General features: G+C 43.7%; 1 protein-coding gene across 2 annotated transcripts in view; it reads left to right on the forward strand.

Annotated features, from left to right (window-relative positions):
- LOC111145812 (diacylglycerol kinase delta) overlaps positions 1-24,127 on the forward strand; it is a 113,980-nt gene that overhangs the window by 24,588 nt on the left and 65,265 nt on the right. For both annotated transcript variants that reach the window (XM_022501098.1, XM_022501177.1), the window contains exon 2: positions 1,315-1,395. In XM_022501098.1, coding sequence (XP_022356806.1) covers positions 1,315-1,395 — 81 coding nt within the window. The remainder of the gene's footprint in view (positions 1-1,314; positions 1,396-24,127) is intronic.

Raw genomic sequence — 24,127 nt, forward strand, 5'->3', positions numbered from 1 at the left:
AAAAAAAAAAAAAATAAAAGCAGTTTATTGAGTTATAATTGGCACTCAAAAAGCTATGGATATTTAATGTATACAGCTTAATGAGTGTGGAGGTAAGTAGTACATGCCTGTGACACTAATGGAAGCTGTTTTTGGAGCGTATTGGGCTTTTCATGTGTGACCAGAACTGTGAAGTTCTAGCCCAGCTCCTCCTTCCCTTGTGCTGGCTTGTGTATGAGCTTTGCAGGGAGAGTCACAGGCAGCTCTAGAGAAAGACAAGAAGCCAGTGAAAGCCACTGAATTCCCGTCCTGTTTAAATGAATGTGTGTTTGCAAAGCTAGTTTTTGGCGTCCTGAATACCAGTATTGTATTGGTATTGTTGTCAATACTGATGTTTTGGTATTAAAATGTAAATGATTTAGATTCCAGACTTTTTTTTTGAGATGGACCCCTAGAGAATGCATTAAAATTTTTGAAATTGAACAGAGCAACTTGTTTGGAGAGGGTTCTGACCACATCCCTCATTAAAAAACCAAAAAACATTTATAGTTAGTTGTGTGTGTGTGTGTGTGTGTGTGTGTGTGTGTGTTTGGGGAGGGGGTTTGGGGGAGGAGGCTTGTTACTTAAAAGGGTGAGTCTCTTTCCTAAGTCATTAGCATTTCCTCCAGGGGTTCCCAGTGGAGTCTTCTTAGAGGGGACAATAAGGTAAACAGGAGATGGGGACTATGGGGAGGAAAATAGGTTGGGGGGAAGTTTCCCCTGCATAATTCCCAGTCCTCCTTCTGGAGCCTGGCTGTCTCTCTCTCCAGGACTAGATTCCTTCTGGTCTGCTCCCTTGTTTTTTTGTTTTTTTTGTTTTTTTTCTCATGGCCAGATCCCTTCTATCTGGATTGGTCTCTCTTCCTAGAATCATTTGTTTTAGCCAGGACCTTTCCCCCTAAGTGTGACTCTACCTGGAAGGACGGAGGATCCTCTGTCTGGAACCCTGCTCCCTCAGGTAGACTCCGTGTGAGGGAATATTTCACATATAGAAGTGAAATGCTGATTACAAAAAATAAATACAGAAACCACAGTGGTTTTTTGTTTTGTTTTTCTCCACGAATGCAGTCACTCATGAACTCCTCGCTTAAAAAACACACAGAGCTCTACCTTTGAGCTCTGTGCTCTTGTTAGAAGCAGGCAGCCGTGGACGCAGTTAGTGTTGGTGTAGTTGTCAGGTGCTCAAGTTTTAAGGCGCTTGGGTGTCTGTGGGTGCTTGGCTGGGCTTGAGGGAGAGTGGCTGGGCCGGGGTGCCTTGGCCCCACACTGATTCTGGTGCCTGGGTCTCTTCTCCAGTCGATCATATTTGATGAGGTGGACCTGACAGATGCCAGCGTGGCTGAATCCAGCACCAAGAACGTCAACAACAGTTTCACGGTAAGACTCTGGACCACACCTTTCTTGATTCCTCACCACATTTTGCTTTCCTTTTTAATCTGAACGTGTGAGAGCAGTTCAGACCGTTTTATTTTTTCTGATTGGAAGTCTTCCTGGCAAATTTTGAATTTAATGTTGAAAATAATAGAATGGTTGGAGAAAAACTAAGAATTTGGCACATGGAAGCTCAAAAGAACAAGAGGGTCCAAGTGAATTTTTTAACATGTTGTTTTTTAACATGTTTCTCTAACAGTTTTGCACAGAGGTTTGTTTTTTACGATTATTATAGAAAATTTGGAAAACACAGGAAACTATGTTGAAACAACTAAACAACCATAATTCAGCTACCTTAAAACAAATGCTGTTGATATTTTGGGTGTTTCTTTACTTTTAAACTGTTCCCCTCCCTACCCCCAAATTCATAGAAGTTACATTGTACTTTTTGTAAAAGTTCCAAATACCTAAAATCATGTGACCTCACCACCCAGAGGTAGCCAACTGCTTACTCTGGAGTGTTCATCTTTATTTATAAATACCTGTGCCTTCCCCCACATACACCATAAGATTATTATGATTCTTTTATTTTATACTAGTTTTTTTTCCTCTTGACAATTTATGTTGGGCAATTTTCCATGTTGATTGATCAAAATGTTCCTCATATTTTTAAAATGGCTTTATAGACAGCATTTCTGGTAGGACTACAAGTTTGGTTTCGGGGGCCGACTTTAAAATCTGTATAGATGGTGGGGCGCCTGGGTGGCTCAGTGGGTTAAGCCTCTGCCTTTGGCTCAGGTCATGATCCCAGGGTCTTGGGATCGAGCCCCGCATCGGGCTCTCTGCTCAGCAGGGAGCCTGCTTCCTCCTCTCTCTCTGCTTGCCTCTCTGCCTACCTGTGATCTCTGTCTGTCAGATAAATAAATAAAATCTTAAAAAAAAAATCTGTATAGATGGTTAAGTGTCTGCCTTCTGCTCAGGTCATGATCCCGGGGTCCTGGAATCGAGTCCTGCATGGGACTCCTTGCTCAAAGGGGAGCCTGCTTCTCTCTCTCCGTCTGCCTGCTGCTCCCCCTGCTTATACTCTCATGCATTCTCTCTCTCTCTGGCAAATAAATAAAATCTTAAAAAAAAAAAAATCCTTATAAAGTATGACTTTAATGGCAGGAATGGAATATTTAGAAGCTTGTTTCTCTGTATTAAGCTAGCTAATCTAGAAGTAAAGTATGCTCCCTGATTTTTTTTTTTTTTTTTTTTAGTTCTTTTATAACTCAGTCAAAGTGGGTAATTTTCTTTTTACATCTAGGATCTGACGTTTGGCTTAGTGTTAGTTTCAGATACTTTCAGGTTTTATTTATTTATGGGCTGGTTATTGATGTTGCTGATTCGAATGGGATTTTCCTTCTTCCATTTAAACTTCTACTTGTTTTGATATAACTAACTGCTTGGTTTTAGTTCATGGCTTATCGAATTATTCAGACTTTCCTGGTGGTCTTTCTTTTATTCTTCATTTTACTTAGAATATTTTTATTTTTACTCCATTAATTTTATTGTTTACTTACTGGCTGGGGAAAGACTTTTAAAACTGTAAATGGAAAAAAAAATAAAACTGTAAATGGATTATTCTGTGATTTGTGGCTTTTAGAGTTTTTAAATGGGAATAGGTATTTTATTGGGGTGTTTTTGAGCATTAATTTAGTTGATCATGTTGGTTTTGGGTATTTGTACATTTCCTAATAAGAAATTGTTCTTGGTAATGTTAAGTTTTTCAACCTAATTTTGTGTTTAGAATATTCCTCTACTGTGTATGTTTGGAGATTTCCTTTGGGGTAGGAGGTATCTTGTGTTTTGATCTCAGAGTTAAACTAGCCCTATAAAATTCATCGAGTAACTTTCCGTAACTTTATGTGTTCTGGAACATCTATAGCTTTAGAATTGATTGTTTCTTGAAAATATGAGAGAACTTATTTTAAATTCTCTGTCATTAAGATTGTTCAGGGAGGGGGTGCCTGGGTGGCTCAGTTGGTTAAACGTGTGTCTTGGTCTTTGGCTCCGTTGGTTATTATCCCTGGGAGCATGTCCCTGCTCAGTGGGGAGTCTGCTGCTCCCTCTATGGCTCCCTCTGCCTGGTGCTCCCCCTGCTTGTGGTCTCTCCCTGTCAAATAAATAAATAAAATCTTAAAAAAAAAAAAAAGCCTTAACAAATGAAGACTCTCTAGGGAAGTAAGGCTGTGAAAAGGTTGAGCTTTTTTACCTCTTGACTCTATTTTTGTAATTTGCTTTCCCACTTATCCCACCTTTGAATTTAGTAGCATGTATTATTTGCACTTTAAACCTCAGTGTCTCTGGTTATATCCTTTTCACGTTTCTAATTTTGTTTAGCTTTTGTTTTTCTTGTCAGATTTCTTACTCTCCATCCCTTTTGTTGTTTTTGTAAGAGAACCAGTTCTTGGATTATTGATCAGTTCCATTTTTCTGGTACCTAATTCAGTTTCTGCATCTTTGTTTATTCTCTTTTTTGCTTTTCACAACTTTTAAAAACAACTTACTGATTAGCTTATTCTTATTTCTGTTATGTGTGTGCATGTGTATATAATTAAACAGACAATAAGATTGTCTATATAATGAAAGTATGAGGGACTCTGAATTGAATTCTGAGTGCCTTTCTGTTCACATTCCAAAAGTTGTTTTTTTTCTCCCAGTAGAATTACTTTACTAATCATTCAAGTTATTAAAGAAAAATTTGAAGTATATAAATATAAATATGAAATTTAAAACCATCCATATTCCTGTTACACAGAGATACCTGGTAATATATTTTGGTTGACATCATTCCACACACACTTTTTTTTTTTTAAATGTTTTCAATGTTCGGGGCACCTGGGTGGCTCAGTGGGTTAAAACCTCTGCCTTCGGCTCAGGTCATGATCTCAGGGTCCTGGGATCGAGCCCCACAACGGGCTCTCTGCTCAGCAGGGAGTCTGCTTCCCTTCCTCTCTCTCTGCCTGCCTCTTTGCCTACTTGTGATCTCTCTTTCAAATAAATAAATAAAATCTTTAAAAAAAAATATTTTCAATGTTCTTTCTTTAGTTAACAATGAGCTTTTCCTTTCATATATAGCCTTTAAAATCTTATTTACTAATGTTGCATAGTATTCCATCATATAAATGTGTAAGTTTATTTAACCGGGCCTTATAGTGAATGTTACTTTTTCCTATCATAAATAATATTGTGGTATATACTTGTACACAGATCCTTTGGTGCATTTCCGATTATTTCTGTAAATTCCATTTGAGGTACAAAGTATGAAGTTTTAAAAGGCTTTGGACAGGGACGCCTGAGTGGCTTAGTCGGGTAAGCCGCTGCCTTTGGCTCAGGTCATCATCCCAGGGTCCTGGGATCGAGTCCAGCATCGGGCTCCCGTTTCTCTCTCCACCTCTGCCTGCCACTCTGCCTGCTTGTGCGCTTGCACTCTCTCTTGCTCTCTCTCTCTCTCTCTCTCTCTCTGACAAATAAAATCTTTAAAAAAAAAAAAAAGGCTTTGGACAAATAAATGAAGTACTGAATATGTGTTACAACTTGTATGAGCCTTGAAAACATGATCCTGAGTGAAAGAAGCCAGACAACAAAGGCCCCATCTTATGATTCCGTTGATACGAAATGCCACAATAGGCAAGCCTGTAGAGATGGAAAGTAGATTAGTGGCTGGGAGGGGCTGTGGAGGAAGGAGGAATGACTGCCCGAGGCACAGGATTTTTTTGAGGGGCTGACATAATGTTCTAGAATTAGATACAGGTGATGGTTGCACAACTTTGTGAGTGTGCTAAAAACCACTGAATTGTATACTTTAAAAGGGTGAATTGTGTGGGAATTGTTTCTCAGTAAAAATATTATGGAAGAAATAGGATGGTACTGTGCTTTTGGTACTGTATGAGTTAATACGGAGCTTTGTCAGCCTGATCTGAGAACGAACCCTGATTTATACATTGTCTCTATGGGAAAATGTGTTCCGAGTGCTAAACACTTGACTTCCAGATGTAGAGCCTGCCTGTGTTGGAGAGACCTTTGGAACTCAAGCTCTGTCAGGTAGTCATGGATAATTACTAGCCTTCAAGGGCAGAGGCACCAATTCTTTCACATTTATTTTCCGTTTCATTAGTGCTTTAAAAACTGCCTTTTCATCTGAGGATGTGCTGAAAGGACCAGAGAAAGATTAATACTGAGGTTCCCCAGAAACATTCCAAGATAAGGAAGCTCATCCTATGAGTGATTCACGATGGCATATGGAATATGGAGATAAATGGAGAGAGCTTGCCGTCCACTTCCCCCCAGTCATGCATTGGTAGAGAGTCCTTCAGTTCTGGGGCTGTGGGTGATAGAAATATTTTCTATGCTTGAAATGAACACTTAACGATTATCCCTCTTTCTAACCCCCTGTGGTGTTTACCAGCTGAGTTCTGAACCGGTTGCGTACCATACGGCGAACTGCCCGAGTCTCTTTGCAGGTCTGCCTTCCATCGGCTGGGCCCTTGTGGACTTTGCTCAGAGTGCAGAATGAACAAATGGATTTGCCCAGAAGCTACTACATTTCCTGGGACGTCTCATTTGGTTTCTAACTATTCCAGTCGTAATTTCCCAGTTTCACAATTTCGGCTAAAATTGCATGCCTGATAAAAACAACTAGTCTGTGAAAGCTGCTATTATCAAGAATCAGTTAATGCTTGGGAACCTTTTGTATTTGGAGATGCAGGAGTAAATTTCCACCACAGTGCAAAAGGTTCCATTTTTATTCCTCCTCCACATGGCCAGACAATTGTACTGTAAAGAAATTGGGACCTCTTGGACAAGAGACTTCTTGGAGATATTTGGGGAGAGGAGAAATTATTTAGATGGGCTGGGTGGAAGAGGTGGAACAAATGAGGCTTGTGTAACTAGACAGGTCCTCTTGTCTTCCTGTTCTTTAAGAATAAAGCGAAGCTAAAGACTTAAGGATTGCCTTCAGAGTCTTCATAGGTGGTGTGGTGGTAGTGGGAGCTTCCGGAAGATGGGAAGTAGAGCCGACAGTGTCCTCTGCCTGTGGGGCTGCCCCTCACAAGGCCAAAAAGCAAAGTGGCATGAAGAGGAAAAGGGGATTTGCCAACTTAGATCCCAGCCTCTGTAATAACATGAAATTGTATGTTTTTGATGATTGAACATGTTAATCATAATGAAAACCTAAAGGCTTTTGATATCTCATTGCCCACTTGCCCTTAGAGCTTATGTCAATAGGACTTCATGAAAGTTCTTTTTTTTTTTTTTAAAGTTCTCTTTTTCAAAATTTTTACAAACACCACATGTTAACATTTTAGAGTATTCTTTGCCACTTGGCTAGTTTAAAAATGGTAATTTGTTTTGATTTGTTTCTTTGACTATCAAAGTGAGGTGTTGAACACTGGCCATTAAATTTCTCTTTTGATGAATTGATTTCTTCCTGTGCTTTCAGCTAGTTGGCACTGTATTTTTAGGGTTCAGAATTACTTCACTCATTTCACTTTCTGTCTAAATCTGCCCTCATTGGTTGTAATAGTTTTAGTGCTTTGTCTTTGTCCTTTTTTTTTTTTAAACTAGAGTTCATACACTAATAGTAGGCCTGATGTTACCGGGTTAAAAATGCTATTCATTTTTCCTTTATGCTTCTTTCCATTTTCTAACATGTTTTAAGATTATTTTTAGCTTTATGATAACAAAGTTACAGATTTGTGCTGAAGGTATATTTTGACTACTATAACAATCCAAAGGAGTTTGTCAAAGTAGAATTTCTGCTTTACTGGAACTTTATATATTTCAAATAAATTCTTAGATTGAAAAATGACTTCCATACCAAAAATACACAAGTGTAAGTGGAAGCTTGATGTTTAACAGCCACTCAGATCAAGTGATAGAACATCTCCAAGTCCAGAGAGGCTCCCTTCATGATTAACCTCCCCTCTCCAAATGTAACCACTTTCCTGACCTCCAACACTGTAGATTTTTATTTTATTTTTTAAAAAATTTTTAAAAGATTTTATTTATTTATTTGACAGAGAAAGATCACAAGTAGGCAGAGAGGCAGGCAGAGAGAGAGGAGGAAGCAGGCTCCCTGCTGAGCAGAGAGCCCGATGCGGAATCCGATCCCAGGACCCCGAGATCACAACCCGAGCCAAAGGCAGAGGCTTTAACCCACTGAGCCACACAGGCACCCAACACTGTAGATTTTTAGTTTTGGGTGTTTTAGCTATTTGATATAAATGGCGTCATAATATATATTTTGTGTCTTTGTGATCTGTGCATTTCCTAATATCATGGCACTTGGGATTTTTCTAGTTGTATTGTTAATTGATTTCTAGCTTCATTCTACTACGATCTGAAAATATACTCTATGATTTTAATCCTTTGTAATTGTTGAGACTTTTATGACCTACCAGTTTTCATAAATGTTCCATGTGCATTTGAACATAACTTAGATTCGGAGTTCCTGTATGCATTTGAGTAGGACAAAGGTTTAGCTATTTTTCTCAAATATTTTATAACCTACTGATTTGTTTTTCTGCTTGTCCTATTATTAAAATTTATTAAAATCTCGGGGTGGCAGGGTGGCTCAGTCGGTTAAGCATCTGCCCTCAGTTCAGGTCATGATCCCAGAGTCCTGGGATCAAGCCCCACATCCAGCTCCTTGCTCACTGGGGAGACTGCTTCTCCTCTCCCTCTGCCTGCTGCTCCCCCTGCTTGTGTTTCTGCTCTCTCTCTCTCTGTCAAATAAATAAATAAATAAAATCTTAAAAAAGATTTATTAAAATGTCCTACTATGATTGTGGACTTACCTGTTTTTTGTTTTCATTCTGTTAGTTTTGCTTTATATATTTAGAGGGTTTTTTAAAAAAAATATTATTTATTTATTTATTTGACAGGCAGAGATCACTAGGCAGAGAGGCAGGCAGAAAGAGAGAGAGAGAGAGGAGGAAGCAGGCTCCCTGCTGAGTGGAGAGCGTGTTGCGGGCCTCGATCCCAGGACCCTGAGATCAGGACCTGAGCTGAAAGCAGATACTTAACTGACTGAGCCACCCAGGAGTCCTTCTGAATTTGTGTTTTTCCCACCAGTCCTATGGTATTGCTAGAGCTCTTTTCAGCCTCTCAACCTCTTCGACTTAATGAGTGAATTGGCAATTCTTGATGGTTGAATTTTTTTCGGTATCATGTCACTCAGTGATACTTAGAGGTATCTGACATCAAGATCACTTTTTATGTAAATATGAGAAATGTTAGATATCATTTATTTGAAAGGTAATATGTTTACCAAAGGGAGTCAAGTTTGGTCTTTGTCACAGTTTATAAATTTGTTGTTTAGGTCTTATGATCCTATTTTAAATTTACTTGATCTTCCAGAGATTGATGAAGAATTACTCTCTTTAGGATAATTATATTTGTCATTTTAATCTTATATTTGCAACACTTTCGCTTTCACCGTTTTTGAAGCTCTTTTATTTTTATTTTTTTAAACATTTAAAAAAATATTTATTTATTTGACAGAGACATGTCAAGAGAGGGAACAGAAGCAGGGGGAGGGCAGAGGGAGAAGCAGGCTTCCTGCCGAGCAGGGAGCCCAGTGTGGGGCTCTATCCCAGGACCCTGGAACCATGACCTGAGCTGATGGCAGACCATAATGATGGAGCCACCCAGGTGCTTCTATTTTTGTTTTTATTTTTTAAGATTTTATTTATTTGAGGGAGAGAATGAGTGAGAGAGAGAGAGGGCATAAGCAGCGGGTTGGGGCAGACGGAGAGGGACAAGCAGATTCTCTGCTGAGCAGGGAGATCGACCCAGGGCTCAATCCCAGGATGCTGGTATTGTGACGTGAGCCAAACACAGATGCTTAACTGACTGAGCCACCGAGGTGCCCTTTTGAAGCTCTTTTAGGCACATAAGTTTTTTTTTTTTTTTTTGAAAGATTTTATTTTTTAACTTATTTGAGAGAGAGTGAGAGAGCATGAGTGGGGGTGGGGGGCAGAAAGGGAGGGAGAACCAGGCTCCCGCCGAGCAGGGAGCCCCACTTGGGGCTCGATCCCTGAACTCGGGGATCATGACCTGAGCTGAAGTCAGACACTTCACTGCTTCACTGACTGAGCCACCCACGTGCCCAAACACAGAAATGTTAATACCTTCATTACTGAGTAATTATTTGTCAATAAGGTAACATCTTTTTTACACTGAACAGTCTTTACTATTAACTGTACTCTGTCTGATACTAATATTGCTCTATTTCTTGGTTCAGAATTTGGTAATATGTCTTCCACCCTCACTTTTATCTTCAGTTTTTCTTTGCTATTTTAGATTTAATTCTTGTAAATAATATATTGTTAGAAGTTGTTTTTCCTCAATCTGGAGCGGTTTATAATAGTGAACTTGAGACATTTTCTGCTTGTCAGGGTTTTTGCACATTTGACTCCTGTGTTTAGTGGCTGACTGTTGTGCTATCTTGATTGAATGCTTTCTCCGTATCTCTCTTCTGTTTTGTATTTTTGCGAGTGGTATATGCACCATTTATTTATATTTGGTAGTGATTTGAATTTAAAAATTCCTATAAAAATACATTCACAATTTACAAATGTTCTTATGTTGTATCTGCTCATAGCTAGCGCACGTAGTGATGTCCTTTTTCAGTGAAGTTGTGTACTTCGCGGGGTGTTCAGCCACGTAGAACATGCTACTTGCTGCTTTCTCTCACCAACCGTCATTGCTCGCATGACACTAATGAAAGCGAGAAAGCGCTGAAGAACAAAGAAGAAAAATGATGTAGAATGTTGTTCCTTCTGCAAAGGAAACAAAATATGTTTGTTTGTTTTTTTTAAACATTGTATTTATTTATTTGACAGAGAGACACAGCGAGAGAGGGAACACAAGCAGGGGGAGTGAGAGAGGGAGAAGCAGGCTTCCCACCAAGCCGGGAGCCTGATGCGGGGCTCGATCCCAGAATCCTGGGATCATGACCCGAGCCGAAGGCAGACGCTTAACGACTGAGCCACCCAGGTGCCCCTGTTTGTTTGTTTTTAAAGACTCCTTGCTGAGCTAGGAGCCTGATGTGGGGCTGGATCCTAGGACCTGGAATCATGACCTGAGCTGAAGGCAGACGCCCAACCATCTGAGCCACCCAGGAGCCCCAAAATAGAGTGTTTTTTTATTAGATAACTCTAGCAGCACAGTGTTTCCTAGTGTTGGTGTTGGAGGGGAGGCCTCTGAAGCCAGCCTTGCTGTTGTTATCATCTTTGTAGATAACCCGTACATTTCTTCCTTGTTCTTTTTTTCTTTTTCTTTTTTAAGCAGGCTCCATGCCCAGTGTGGAGCCCAGCATGGAATCAAGACCTGAGCTGAGATCCAGAGTTGGGCGCTTAATGAACTAAGCCCCCTAGTGCCCCTGTACATTTCTGCTTGAAATCTCATGGGACTGTTTTTCTCGTGTGATAATTGGATTTGGTTACTAATTTGTCTGGTATATAGTAAATCTTCTGTCTTCCAGACTTGGTTTTGGTTTTCCAAATTTGAAAAAGGTCTTTTTTTCCTCGTATTTTCTGTATAATTCTGTTTGTGTGCTTTGTCTTATCCTTTGGGAACCTTGTTGTTTATTCCTATATTGATTCAGCAGCGTGTGCCTTTTGTGAGCTTGCCCAGGGCCCAGCACTGTGCTCAGTGGTCACCTGTCATTGGTGAGCAGAGATGGAGAGGGGCTCTTCATCAAGCCGGCATTCTTCTGGGGGCTCAGTGAAGCACACACTGAGAGGTTACAGGCTGAAATAGGTTACAGGGAAGGAAGGCTATGTGGGGCATCATAAGGAGGACCCCCCCACCACTAGTATCAGGGTGGAGTCAGGAGGATTGCCCCTGAGGAAGTAATGTTTTTTTGTTTTTTTTTAAGATTTTATTTATTTATTTGACAGAGATCACAAGTAGGCAGAGAGGCAGGCAGAGAGAGAGTGGGAGGCAGGTTTCCTGCTGAGCAGAGAGCCCGATGCGGGGCTCGATTCCAGGACCCTGGGATCATGACCCGAGCCGAAGGCAGAGGCTTTAACCCACTGAGCCACCCAGGCACCCCAGGAAGTAATGTTTTAACTGAGATGTAAAGACTGGTTAGTCTTCACTGAAGGAAGTGTGTGCAAGTGTGTGAATGTGTCTGTATGTGTCATGCCTGTAGGCATCCTAGAATGGGCCAAGTCCAGGGACCAGTGTGTGCAAAGGCCTTGTGGTGGAGGATACAGTGTAGACTGTGGGAAGAAGCAGAAGAAAGGCTGTGTGGCTGGCTGAGGCCAGAAGGAAACAGAGACCATAGGGGGGCCCTGGGAAGGGCTTGGGACTTAGTCCTTCAACCCGTAATACCATCAAATAGTTCTTTTGGGTGAAATTCCCAGATTTGCAGTGAGAATGTTTTACTCCGGTTGCACTGTGGAGGGTGAACTGGAGGAGGAAGGGAAAGGGTGGAGAGTGTGTAGGATGTGGGGCAGGGGGGAGACCACAGCCCTCACTAAGAGAGGGTGGCTCTCGTTCTGAGTGGAGGGGGTGGCAGGTGGGCAGTGGACAGAGGGTGCATCATCACAGCCAGAATGGAGGCGGAAGAAGGTGTCGGGTTCCCCCTAGCACAGCGGCTGGTCAGGCAGTTTAGAGTCCCGGGGCCAGGGAGTTGTAGGGGGAGGGTTCTGGATCTTCCGTGCTTGTCACAGTCTTTTGCGTCATTTTAATTTGTTGTTTTTCTCAAATTCTACTTATGAAAGTTTTAATTTGGTTTCCTGTTGCATTTACTTGTGATTTTTACCGCCAGCCAGCATCGCTTTCATGTTCTTTTTAGTTTGTTTTTATCCTGGCTAACTCCTGGTTGATAGAGCGGTATTTTAAAAGTGCTTTCTGTTTAATGTAGTCATTTTCTGCTTCAGAGAAAGATTTTCCATGTTTTTTTGGGATTCCAAATGTTCTCATTGACTTGGATATTCCCCCCGGCCTGAGCTATTCATCTTTGAGCTCTCCATAGTGGTTCTACAGCTTCCCATCCTGCATGGACTTCGCTTACAGCCTTCCTGAGGCAGCCGGGAGCTCGAGAGCCTTCTGGGCATCGGAGGGCTGTCAGCGTGCAGGGCTTTTACCTTGTTTCTCCAAGTTTGTGTTTTCATCATTTTCCATTTTTGTCCTATTTTAATAGAGCTGTGATGACATTTCATCACCTCCTTTAATGTTACTCAGTGTCAAAATGTGGCAAGAACAAGTCGAGGTAGTGGAGCACAGCACAGCTGTGTTCTCATGCCGCCACCCAGCCCGTCCCTCCCAGTTGGTCCTCTGAGTCCCTTTGGTTTTCTTTGTCCCCATGCTGCAGTGTGTGCTGCGTGAGAGCAAGCTTTTTGTTTGTTTTGCTCACTGCTTCGCTCAAGAGCCAGCACACAGTGTTTATCAAGGAGAGACTTGATTGCTACTGGTTCAGGATGACTTGGGCCCCGTTCCCCTGGCTGCTGTCCCTCGGCAGAGCGCTTCCAGCGGGCCGCACTCTGGGTTGCCATGCATGGCTCCCCTCCTGCAGCCTGTGGCCCTGGGGGCCAGGCCAGCAGCCACAGAAGCAGCAGGCTGGGGAGCAAGCAGCTCTGGGCTGCAGTGAGGCCAGGTGTCAGGGACAAGAGGCTCAGAGACCTGAGGCTGAGAGGGAGCTGTGGCCGGCACGGCGAGTGCCCCGGGGTAGAAGTGGTTCTTGCCAGAACGCAGAGCGTGCGAGGGCAGCGAGATGGACGGAGGTCAGAGGTGAAGTGTTTTCCAGGCTGTGTGGAGTTGGGACTTTTTTGCCATGGGTACTGGGATGCCATCCAGATTTTGAAAGTCGTTTTTGTTACAAGCATGGCTGTTGCGGAAGACTCAATCTTCCAGGAGGGGGTGGCCAGAATGGGTGTGGGGAGGGCTGTGGCCCGGTGGGAGGTGTGGAAGCCTCGGTGGAGCCACAGTGGTTGACAAGGGTCTGGATGGAGAGCACAGCTGCAGCACTTTGGTTAAACACCTCTCTTAGCAGTGTCAGTCCTTGTCTTACGTGACTGGGGAATTTAGTAGGGTGCTGAAGATAAATGGGGTTTTGAGCAGTTGGGTGATTATTGCCTTCCAGAAGGCAGCTCTGCATAAGGCCCCACGGTCACCTGATATGCGCAGGGCCAGACTCAGGGGGCTCTGGACACCCTCCCTTTTTACCAGGGCACATCGCTGGCCCTTCCGGTTCCCAGAAATTTCACCCCAGAGACTGACTTCAGGGTTGCTAGTGTCAGAGGCACTGTCCCTTTTGAGGGAAGCAGAATCAGCTGAATTGAATTTAGCGAAGATTTTTCTAAATTAAGTAGGACAAGGGGACTTCTCATTGGAGGGGGACACAGGTGCAGCAGATGGACAGCGGGAAGCAGGAAAAGGGCCACCTGCAGGCAGGTGTGGGCTGAGTACTGGCCCATGTCCCTCAGATGGCAGGGAGCCTGGAGCAGGCAGGGGATTGCGAGGCATTTCCACCCACGTTGCCTGGGAGAGGATGGTGCCTTTCTGGAAGTTTTGCCGCCTGGAGTCCTTCGCCCCAGTCAGGGATGTCACCTGCTGTCACGGTGTCATGTGCTTGTGCCCTCGGGGTTTGCCTGAGCCCCCTTCCTCCCAACTCCTTGGGCAGTGGTGGTGGCGCAGGTGGGACCTTGGCCCTGGGACCAGCAGCTGGCTCTGGTTTTGTTGAGGCACACATCCGATTCCCCGTGCTGGTGGGTGGGCCTCTATTTGGGATCCCTCTCGTGGGGTTCTGGGTCTCCCCTGAGCAGCCAGAGGGCAGGGACGGAGGCTTTCAGTGCTGTGAGAAAGCCAGTGCTGTGAGTGAACAGGGGCCTGAGGGAAGGACAGTGCTGTGTCAGGCCGTTTGTGTGTTAGAGACTCATGCTGTAATTTTTATTTCATTTGTGGGGGAAATTATGTGCTATGTGGTATTTCCTTGCTTTGGTTTTCCCAGAGGAAGGAGGGCCTCTGTCTTTGAGTGTCCAGAATCTGCATTTCCTCAAATGTAAGGACCTAGATGATAGGACTGGGTTACGTTCCTTTCTTTACTGTTGAACATATCCCCATGAGCCCTCGTGCTGTGCCAGTGCTCAGGGGCAAGGACTGGGAGGCCGAGCCATGAATCCCAGCTCAGCCTGTTGCTAGCTGAGTGGCCCTGGGCAAGTCATTAGAGTACTCTGAGCCTCAGTTTCCTCATCTGAGAAATGGGGGATAGTGATAGTACCTACTATGGGATCATTGGGAGGATTAAATGAGTTAATACACAGTAGGCATGGTGTGTTTGCTGCTATTAACAGTATGATTATAGGCATTCACTGCCTATCTGTTCAATGGGGGAATTGAAAGCAGTAATACAAATTAATTTATGATGTCATATGGTACTTAGACATTTTTCTTTTAGTTTGGTTTACTTATGTTTCTTAAGTGAAATGTTTCATACATTCTGTGTTTGCTGAATAATAACTTCTCATTAAAATCACTGTGGATGGGCGCCTGATTGGCTCAGTGGGTTAAAGCCTCTGCCTTCGGCTCAGGTTATGATCCCAGGGTCCTGGGATCGAGTCCCGCATCGGGCTCTCTGCTCAGCAGGGAGCCTGCTTCCCCCTCTCTCTGCCTGCCTCTCTGCCTACTTGTGATCTCTCTCTGTCAGATAAATAAATAAAATCTTAAAAAAAAAGTCACCATGGATTGGGACACCTGGGTGGCTCAGTCAGTTAAGCCACTGCCTTTGGCTCAGGTCACGATCCCAGGGTCCTGGGATCGAGTCCTGCATCGGGCTCCTTGCTTGGCAGGGAGCCTGCTTCTCTCTCTGCCTCTGCTTGTCACTCTGCCTGCTTGTGTGTGTGCGCGCGTGTGCGCACTCTCTCTTTCTCTCTTTCTGACAAATAAATAAGTAAAATTAAAAAAAAAATCACGATAGATTATGCTGGACTTCACTGGACCTAAAGCAGTCTGACTGTTTTACCCTTATCCCTGGGGTCCTGCAGCAACTGCACTTGAGTCGGACCTTGAAGAGGAAAGAAGTTTGACTGGAATATACCTGAAATATAAAACCTCTGCCCATTTCTAAAAGCGATTATAAATCTTTGAGGGGCACTTCGGTTCTTATCTTATACGGTCCAGGGGACCTGGCGTTCCCTAGCTGTCCCAGCCTCTTACCCCACCACGGACCTGCTCTTTGTAGAGTACAAACCCCTTGTGCACAGGTCACCCTGGTCTTGGTGGGGCACCTCAGATCTGAAGGCCCTTTCCCCAAGTTCCCTCCGTAGACCCTGCCCATCCCTCAAAAGTCAGGTGAAAACTCTCCCTTGTAGGATATTCCTGTTTAGACCACGGTCAGAAGGGAATGTGCTGCTGTCTTTTGCTCCCTCAGGGCAGTGGTTCTCAAACTTATCTGTGTCTGGGCACCCTTGGGGGACAAAAAAAGTTCCTGGCACCATCCCCAGAGATTCTGATGCTGACTTGTAAATGGGTGATTTCTTAGAACTTTCCATGATTTTGAGGTGTAGCCATGTTTGGGGCCCACACTCATGTGATGCCAAAGGAGCACAGGCTCCTTAGTAATCTGTGCGCTCTTGGTCACACCTTCGTAGGTCTTGACTTGAGGCCAGGGATTCTCTTTGAAGCTGCTGTCCCCAGTGCAGGATACACACGGCCTGTGCCAGCAAGTGTGAGCCAGGAAGTAGGTTTTGTTGCTTCTTTCTGTTCAGAGAGGATATGGAATTGTTTCTTCTTTGTGAAGTCCCACGGAACAAACGTCCATCACTGCAGACGATTCTGTGGGTCAGGCCCCTTCTTGCTGCTGTTATCCTCTTACAAATGCCTTGAGTACTGGGCTGGGGAGCTTCCTGGGATCTGTGTGTCTCTGGAATCTGGTGAGCAGCTTTGGGTCGGGCCGGTTTCTTTGCTGTTTGTGTATGTGTCTTTGTGCGTGTCCATGCACGCACGCCCGTGCGTGCATGCGTTTCTAGCAAGTTTGATGGTTTGAAAACGTCTTGTTTACCCCTGGAGAATACAGGAGTAATTCGGCAACAGCATGGTCTTACCTTGGCACTCTGATTTCTGAAGTCGAACAAGACCATTTGGAAAACATGCATGGTTTGGAAAGACTTGTTTTTCCTTCTTTCAGCTGTCCATTGTGGTGGCACACTATTGGGTGCCTGAGGGCAGACAGAGTGGACAAACACGTTCCCAGTGCTCGGGTACTTCTCCGAGGCTGTTAGACATGAAAAGAGGTAATTATGGTGACCTGTGACAAGTGTAGCAGAAGCAGGTAAAGAACACGGTGGGAGCACGGAGACGGAAGCAGCTGTGCGGGCCTGGGGGCTGCATGTGGCCACTGCGAAGGGGCATGGGAATGGGCTCTGGGGCGGAGTCTGGGAGCGTCCCAGGACTGCAGCTGTGTGGAGGGCAGCTTATTCATTTATTGTGTAGAGTGTGTACATGGAAATAATGATTTAGAGGAGACTTAAAGGGAGCGGGAGAGAAAAGGTCACAGTAGCTCAGCAGCTGCTTTCTATCTTCCGGTCCCCTTCAGTCCTATGTCAGAGGTGTGTGGTACATTTCACATGTCATACATATAGCAGTATGTGTATAGATCGTCTACAACGATCACCTTTATAGGTGGAGATATTTCATTTGTAGGTCTGGCAGAGTTGATTGGTTTACCCTTATTTCCTTACTCCTGCAGCATTAGGGACTTAAAATGCTCTCAGTTTTTCCTGTTTGGAGATACTGCTAGATCCAGTGTCAGACCACAGTGGGGGACATCTGGGAAGATGGGTGTGGCCCCCCTGCAGAGCAGCCTCTGTGCTGAGCCCCAGTCCAAGGGAGGGTGCCACTGTCCTGGAGAGGGCAGCCTGCCTGTGCTCTGTCTTGTGTCCTTTTTCACTGCTCTTGCCTGCCCTTGAGGTTGAATCAGGTTTGGTTCTGGTTTATAGCTTCATCAGCTTCTGTTTACCTGAGTTTGAATGGATCATGATTGGAACTGTAATGTATGCTACGTCCCCAGAATCATATGTCCCCAGAATCTCGGGCGAGCGTGTCACATACCTGTGATCAAGGAGGGAAGGCTATGCCGGGTTTGTTGATGAGGAGGCAGGCGGATGAGGGAAACTGGGCGGAGGTGGCTGAGCTGGCTGAGGAAGAAAGGAGAGCAGGGGGGTGGGCTAGAGAAGGGCAACAGGGGAGTCTACACAAATGCTGGTGTGAGGGCTGGCAGGGGTTGGAGGGAATGGAAGGAGCAGGGGCAGAAGGCAGAAAACCAGAAGTGAGTGCCTGTTGGCATCATATAAGAACAAAGGGAAGGAGAGGCCCTATCAGATACATTTAAATTTATTTAAATTAAAATTCAATTTTAGGAAGATGGATTGGCCAAGTTAGGGGGATTGACAATAAAGAGGGTTTTCAGGATAACCTGGGTCCACGGCACAAAAAAGATGTACCCATATTTCAGTATAATTTCCTATAAATTGAGAATCATATTCTCCTATGGAATATACATGTTTAGGGGGCTGCTTCTGCCAAATGTCATTCTGAAATCTCACACAACTTCCCCAAAGTAGGATGTGGCACCTCTGCTTAGCTGTGTGTCTACACCATGTGGCTTAATGGGGCAGGGATCAATCGAGCAGACTTTGCTCCTGGCACCCATTGCCCTGAAATGACTGTGTCAGAATAACCAGGTCATTCAAAGCAAGGAGTGATTTGTTGTGTCTGTATGTGGGAAAACTTCCTTTTCCCCAAGGAATATTGTTGAACTATTTAATGGTATCCAGAGGTTTTACAAGGTCTGGTATAAGGTGGTTTTCTTTGTTAGCTGCGTGGCTCTGTTTCCTCATCTGTGAAAAGGTAATAGCTTCTCATAGGTCGTCGGGTTGGCAGAAAAGTGCTCTCTGAAGTTTTCCTGGTGTTCTTTTTTTTTTTTTTTAAGATTTTTAAAATTTATTTGACACAGAGATCACAAGTAAGCAGAGCAGCAGGCAGAGAGAGGGGGAAGTAGGCTCCCCACTGAGCAGAGATCTGATGCGGGCCTCCATCCCAGGACCCTGAGATCATGACCTGAGCCGAAGGCAGAGGCTTAACCCACAGGCTACTCAGGCGCCCCAATTTTCCTGGTTTTTATATATACATCAGTCATCAGTGATTTTAGGATAGCAATAGAGTTCAACTTGCCACACTTAGCAGTTATTTTGATTTAAAGGAATTTCAAAGGATTTCAGATGAGGTCCAGAGAATACAGAAAAATAGCACGTGCAGCCAAAGAGTAGGTATCAGGAGAGTTACTCTCCTTAGAGCTATTGGGCAATAACTAGTAAAAACAAGAGAAAAACTTTGGTTTTTCTTTACCTTTTACTTCTCCTGTTTTTAGTTTTTATTGTTCAATAACTCTAAATAAAAAAGAAGCTATATAATGGATTTAAGTAATATTTTTAGTTGTTTTTAATCTCATCTGTTTGACATTTGTGTTTGTTGAATGAATGAAAGTTCCTTAGTAGAACTCTATAGGGTAGAACCCTGGACCTGACTTACTCAACTGTTTCCAGCAGACGTCAGCCTGTGAGGTGGCCAGGGCTGTTCCTTCGGTGAAGAACCATGACCTTTATCCAGATTTCAGCATCAGTTTTCCTTCTCAACTTGTTTGGAGCTCAGATATTTCCTGGGCAAAACCTCTGCAACCAGTCGCTTTGGCTTAGAGAGAGGAAAAGCTATATATAAAATTGGCAGATTTCCTTCATGGAAACTCTTCCCAATTTCTGTGACTGCAGGCCTGGAGCTCGGGTGGGGAAAGTCATAGTCGTGGGTTGAGGGTGTCCCAAGAGGCCTCTGAAGCTAGAAGACCTGCCAGACGGGAAGCCCCATTTATTTAGGACAGCAGCTCCTACCGCCTGGGCTCACTGCCATGAGCAGGCCTACCATGGTTCCTGCTCAAGCAATGGGCTCCAGGAGAATTGACCTCACGTCCTGGCTTTGCCAGCTGTCAGCTGTGGGACCTCCACTGCTTAACACCTGTCGTTTCATCTTCCCATCGGCAGAGTTGGGGCTGTACTACCTCACCTGTGGTGGTGGGGGAAAGAGCCTAGCATGTAGTAGGTGCTTAGTGAATTAGAGGCTGTGATTGATGAAACACCCTTTGGACAGGGGTGCAGGACCAGGAGAGCAGCTGCAGGAGGAAATGAATCCAGTGAATTCCTTGCTTCATAATCTACTCTGTGTTCTCAGTTTCAAGAAGCAGGAAGAAGCAGGCTTTGAGCCAAGTTGGTAGTGTGTGTTTGCTAAGTGTGGGGTTTTGCTGAAGGCAGCACCTGCCTCTGGGTCCTAAGAGCCAGGTACGCCACACGAGGACTTAGGATTCAATTCTTATGGTTGTTCCAAGCAGGTAGAGGGGAGGGACTCTGTTTTCTTCTGGCAGCCTTTTGGTGAGTGCTGGGGCCAGTGGTGGGTGTCTGTTAAGTGTATTTAGGATTGGGGGTGGGGGAGGACTCTGCCACTTGTCTGGGCTGTGTGGTGTTACCAAGGAGGAGTTGCACTTATAAAATCTAGGCCATTTTCACTATACGTGTGTGTGTGTGTGTGTGTGTGTGTGTGTGTGTGTGTGTATGAATTGTTAACACTTCTAATTGTTTTTATTTACAAATAATAGAAGAAACAAAAACCAAAATGAACAGTTGAGAGACTGTAGTTTGACTTAGGGTGTCTAGGAAATTAATAACGTTAGCTCTCCTTTACCTAGTATTCTTTGGTACGTGTGCCAGGGATATGACTGCGCCAAGTCCTGTCTGGCTTTTTTCCTTGAAACTTAGGAAAATGATATCATTCTATAGAATATTATGTTTAAAAAACCCTACTTTCCTGTCCCAGAATAACCTGACATTTCAGAGTAGGTAGAGTAGGGAGTAGGAGGTTTTCATTTCCTTGAAACAACTTCTTTTTTTTTTTTTTAAGATTTATTTATTTATTTATTTGACAGAGAGAGAGAGAGAGAGAGATCTCAAGCAGGCAGAGAGGCAGGCAGAGAGAGAGGAGGAAGCAGGCTCCCTGCTGAGCAGATAGCCTGATGCGGGGCTCGATCCCAGGACCCTGAGATCACGACCCGAGCCGAAGGCAGCGGCTTAACCCACTGAACCACCCAGGCGCCCCTTGAAACAACTTCTTATCAAATTAAGATAATTCCCCCGCTCTGTGCCAGGGAGGCTGCTGTTTATTGACTCACTACTCTCCCCCCTCCTCCGTAGCAGAAGCACCTGCTCTGAAATGTAAACTCAGAAATGAAACATGTGATCTCCCACTCCCCACCCCCCCCTTTTTTTTTTAAGTCAGGAGGACTGTAGGAGCTGCTCTACCAGTCCTGTACAGCGTATCTAGCTAACCCTCCAGACCTTAGCCTGGGTTTGAGGAGCTCATGGGAGGCTGGGAACGCCGCCCGCACAGGGCTTTTCAGGCCCTACCCAGGCTGGCTTCTGTCCCCGCTGGACTGTTTTTTTTTTTTTTTTTTTTTTTTTAAAGTAGGCTTGATGGCCAACATGGGGCTGGAACCCAGGACCGTGAGAGCACATGCTCCACTGACTTAGCCAGCCAGGCGCCCCCTGCTGGACTTAGACGTGTCATGTGCTCTTCTCACTGTTGCCTGATGTTCACTGGCTGCAAAAGTTCAAAGATGGTGCATCAGAGTAATCGCACATTGGAGAATAGTTAGGAGTGGGGTTGGTCCCCACCCCATCCGTGGCTTCTGTCCTGCCCCTGGCACTGAAGACCAGGACCACTTCCATGACTGGAAGGCAGGGGCCCAGGCATAGCTGATCTTCCAGGCCACTGCCATCTCTGGCTCTCTCTGTCTTCTGAGGAATGAATGCTGTGGTTTGCTTTATGCAGTAAGTATCTAATCACACTGAGGATTAGACTGGGTGTTTGTTGTTCCCAGAGCCGTAAATGCTGCTTTGTCCAGGGTGCTGCCAGTTCACACACCCTGTTGTAGATGAGATAACACCGTTAATTATTTTTAGCACCCACTTTGACTTGCAGAAATTTCCTGGCTTGGATGATAAAACTATATGGTTGCTCTAGTCATTCAGAGGAAGGTTCACCCTGTCCTTTAAAGAATACTGCAGTGCACCAAGGTATGTTAACGTTATTTTTATAACTTAGTTGAAGTGGAACTGCTGTACAATGAGCTGTGCTGTTTCAAGTGCAGAGATTGAGGAGCTGCCCCACCCCTGCCCCACTGAAACTGTCACCAGACAGGGCAACTAACATTTCCATCCCCTCTGAGAGTTTCCTCGTGATTTATCCTTTCTCTGCTCCCTCCTCAGGCAAATATGGATCTGTTTTCTGTCTTTAACATTATTTTGCTTTTTTAGAATCCTGTATAAATGGAATAATTCAGTGTAAATTGAATAATCATTGAATATAAGTTGAAAGTATGTCCCCCTTTTTATGGCATCTTTGGCTCAGTATAAGGATTTTGAAATTTTCCACATTGGGTATGTCAACAGTGTGTTCTTTTCCCCCAGTTTGTTGATCCGTTTACCTATTGGTGGGCATTTGAGCAATTTCCAACTTTGAGCTACTGCAAATAAAGCTGACGTGAACATTTGTATACAACAAGTGTTTGTGTGGACATAATGTTTCCATGTCTCATGGTAAATACCTAGGAGAATTGCTGGGTCATATAGTAGGTGTGCCCTTAGCTCTGTAAGAGACTGCTCAGCTGTTTTCCAGAGTGCCTGGGATTTCACATGGCCTTCTGCAGTGCAGGGCATTCCGGTGGCTCTGCATCCTCGCCAGCACCTGCTGGTGTCAGTCTTCTAGCTAACGTGTCCTCATAGATCTGTAGTAATGTCTCATGGTGCTTTTCATTTCCACTTCCCTGATAACAAATCATGTCACCATCTTTTCATGTGCTTCTTGGCCATTTGTTTGTGTTATTTTGTGAAGTGTATGGTAGAATCATTTGTCCATTTTTGGACTGAATTGAGTTGTGAGATTTTTTTTTTAATTATTATACTACTTATTATTGGGTTGTAAGATTTCTTTATGTATTCTGGATATAAGTTCTTTGTGTCACATTATGTGTTAGGAATGTTTTTCCCAATCTGTGGCGTGCCTTTTTTGTGCATGGCATCTTTAGAACAGTCATTCTTTTTGGTGAAATTGAATTCATTAGTTTTTTTCTTTATGGTTCATACTTCTTGTTTTTCAATCCAAGAAACCTTTTTCTGCTTCAGTATTGCAAAGGATTTTTTACTAGAAGTTAGATTTATAACTAATGTACAGTTAATTTTGTGTCTTAATGTGAGGTAAGAGTTGATGTTCATTTTTTCCCTTATGGATGTTCAGTTTTTCCGGCAGCATTGTTGAAGAGACGTTTCTTTTCTCATCAGTCACCTTGGCACCTTTGCTACAAGTCAATTGACCATATGTTTGTGAATCTGTTTCCTGACTTTCTGTCCTGTTCCATCAATTTATATAGCTCTAATCTTACCCCAAGACCACACTTTGATTATTATAACTTCACAGTAGGGACGCCTGGGTGGCTCAGTTGGTTGGACGACTGCCTTCGGCTCAGGTCATGATCCCGGAGTCTCGGGATCGAGTCCCACATCGGGCTCCCAGCTCCATGGGGAGTCTGCTTCTCCCTCTGACCTTCTCCTTGCTCATGCTCTCTCTCACTGTCTCTCTCTCAAGTAAATAAATAAAATCTTAAAAAAAAAATAACTTCACAGTAGGTGTTGAACTCAGGGTAAGTCCTCTAACGTATTTCCCGCCCCCCCCCGAAGATATTATTTATTTATTTCTCAGAGAGAGAGGAAGAGAAAGAGAGCACAGGTAGTGGGAACATCTGGCAGAGGGAGAAGCAGGCTCCTTGCTGAGCAGGGAGCTTAATGCGGGGCTCCATTCCAGGACCCTGACACTGTGAGCTGAGCCAGAGGCACACGCTCAGTTGACTGAGCCACCCAGGTATCCTGCAAGTCCTCTAACTTTTGTTCTTAAAATTGCTTTGGTTATTTCTGAGTCCTTTCCATTTTCATATAATTTTTTTAAATAGTCAATTTCTACAAAATAAGCTTGCTGGAATTTTTTTTTTCTGAAGATTTTATTTTTAAGTAATCTTTACACCCAATGTGGGGCTTGAACTCAGGACGCTGAATTCAAGGTATTCCAGCCTGCTGGAATCTTGATTGAAGTTGCATCAAACCTGTAAATCATTTTGGGAAGAATCAATACCTTAGTGACATTGAATTTTCCCATGAATGTAATATAACTCTGTACTTATTTAGGTCTTTAATTTCTCTCAGTAGAGTTTTGTGGTTTTCAGGATAGATATCTTTAATGTTTTGTTAGATTCATTCCTATGTAATTTATGTTTTTATTTCATATTAAATAAATATAAAAATATGTTTCATTGTTTGCTGCAAAAAAATAAGAGTATAATGGATTTTGTGACCTTCGAAAACAACTTACTAATTCTAGTAGTTGTTTTGTAGATTCCTCAGAAATTTCAATATGAACAGTTGAATCATCTGCAAATAGAGACAGTTGTACTTATTTCTTACCTAGATGACTTATATTTCTTTTTCTTTCGTTGTTGCAAAAGCCAGAACTGCTGATATAATGTTGAATAGATGTAGTGTAAGCAGGGATGTTTTCATTTCTTCAAATTTTAATAGGAAACAATTCAGCTCTTTGCTAT

The sequence above is a fragment of the Enhydra lutris genome, unplaced genomic scaffold, assembly GCF_002288905.1.
Source record: "Enhydra lutris kenyoni isolate GAN:26980312 unplaced genomic scaffold, ASM228890v2 scaffoldscaffold1, whole genome shotgun sequence".
NCBI classification, from domain to species: Eukaryota; Metazoa; Chordata; class Mammalia; order Carnivora; family Mustelidae; genus Enhydra; species Enhydra lutris.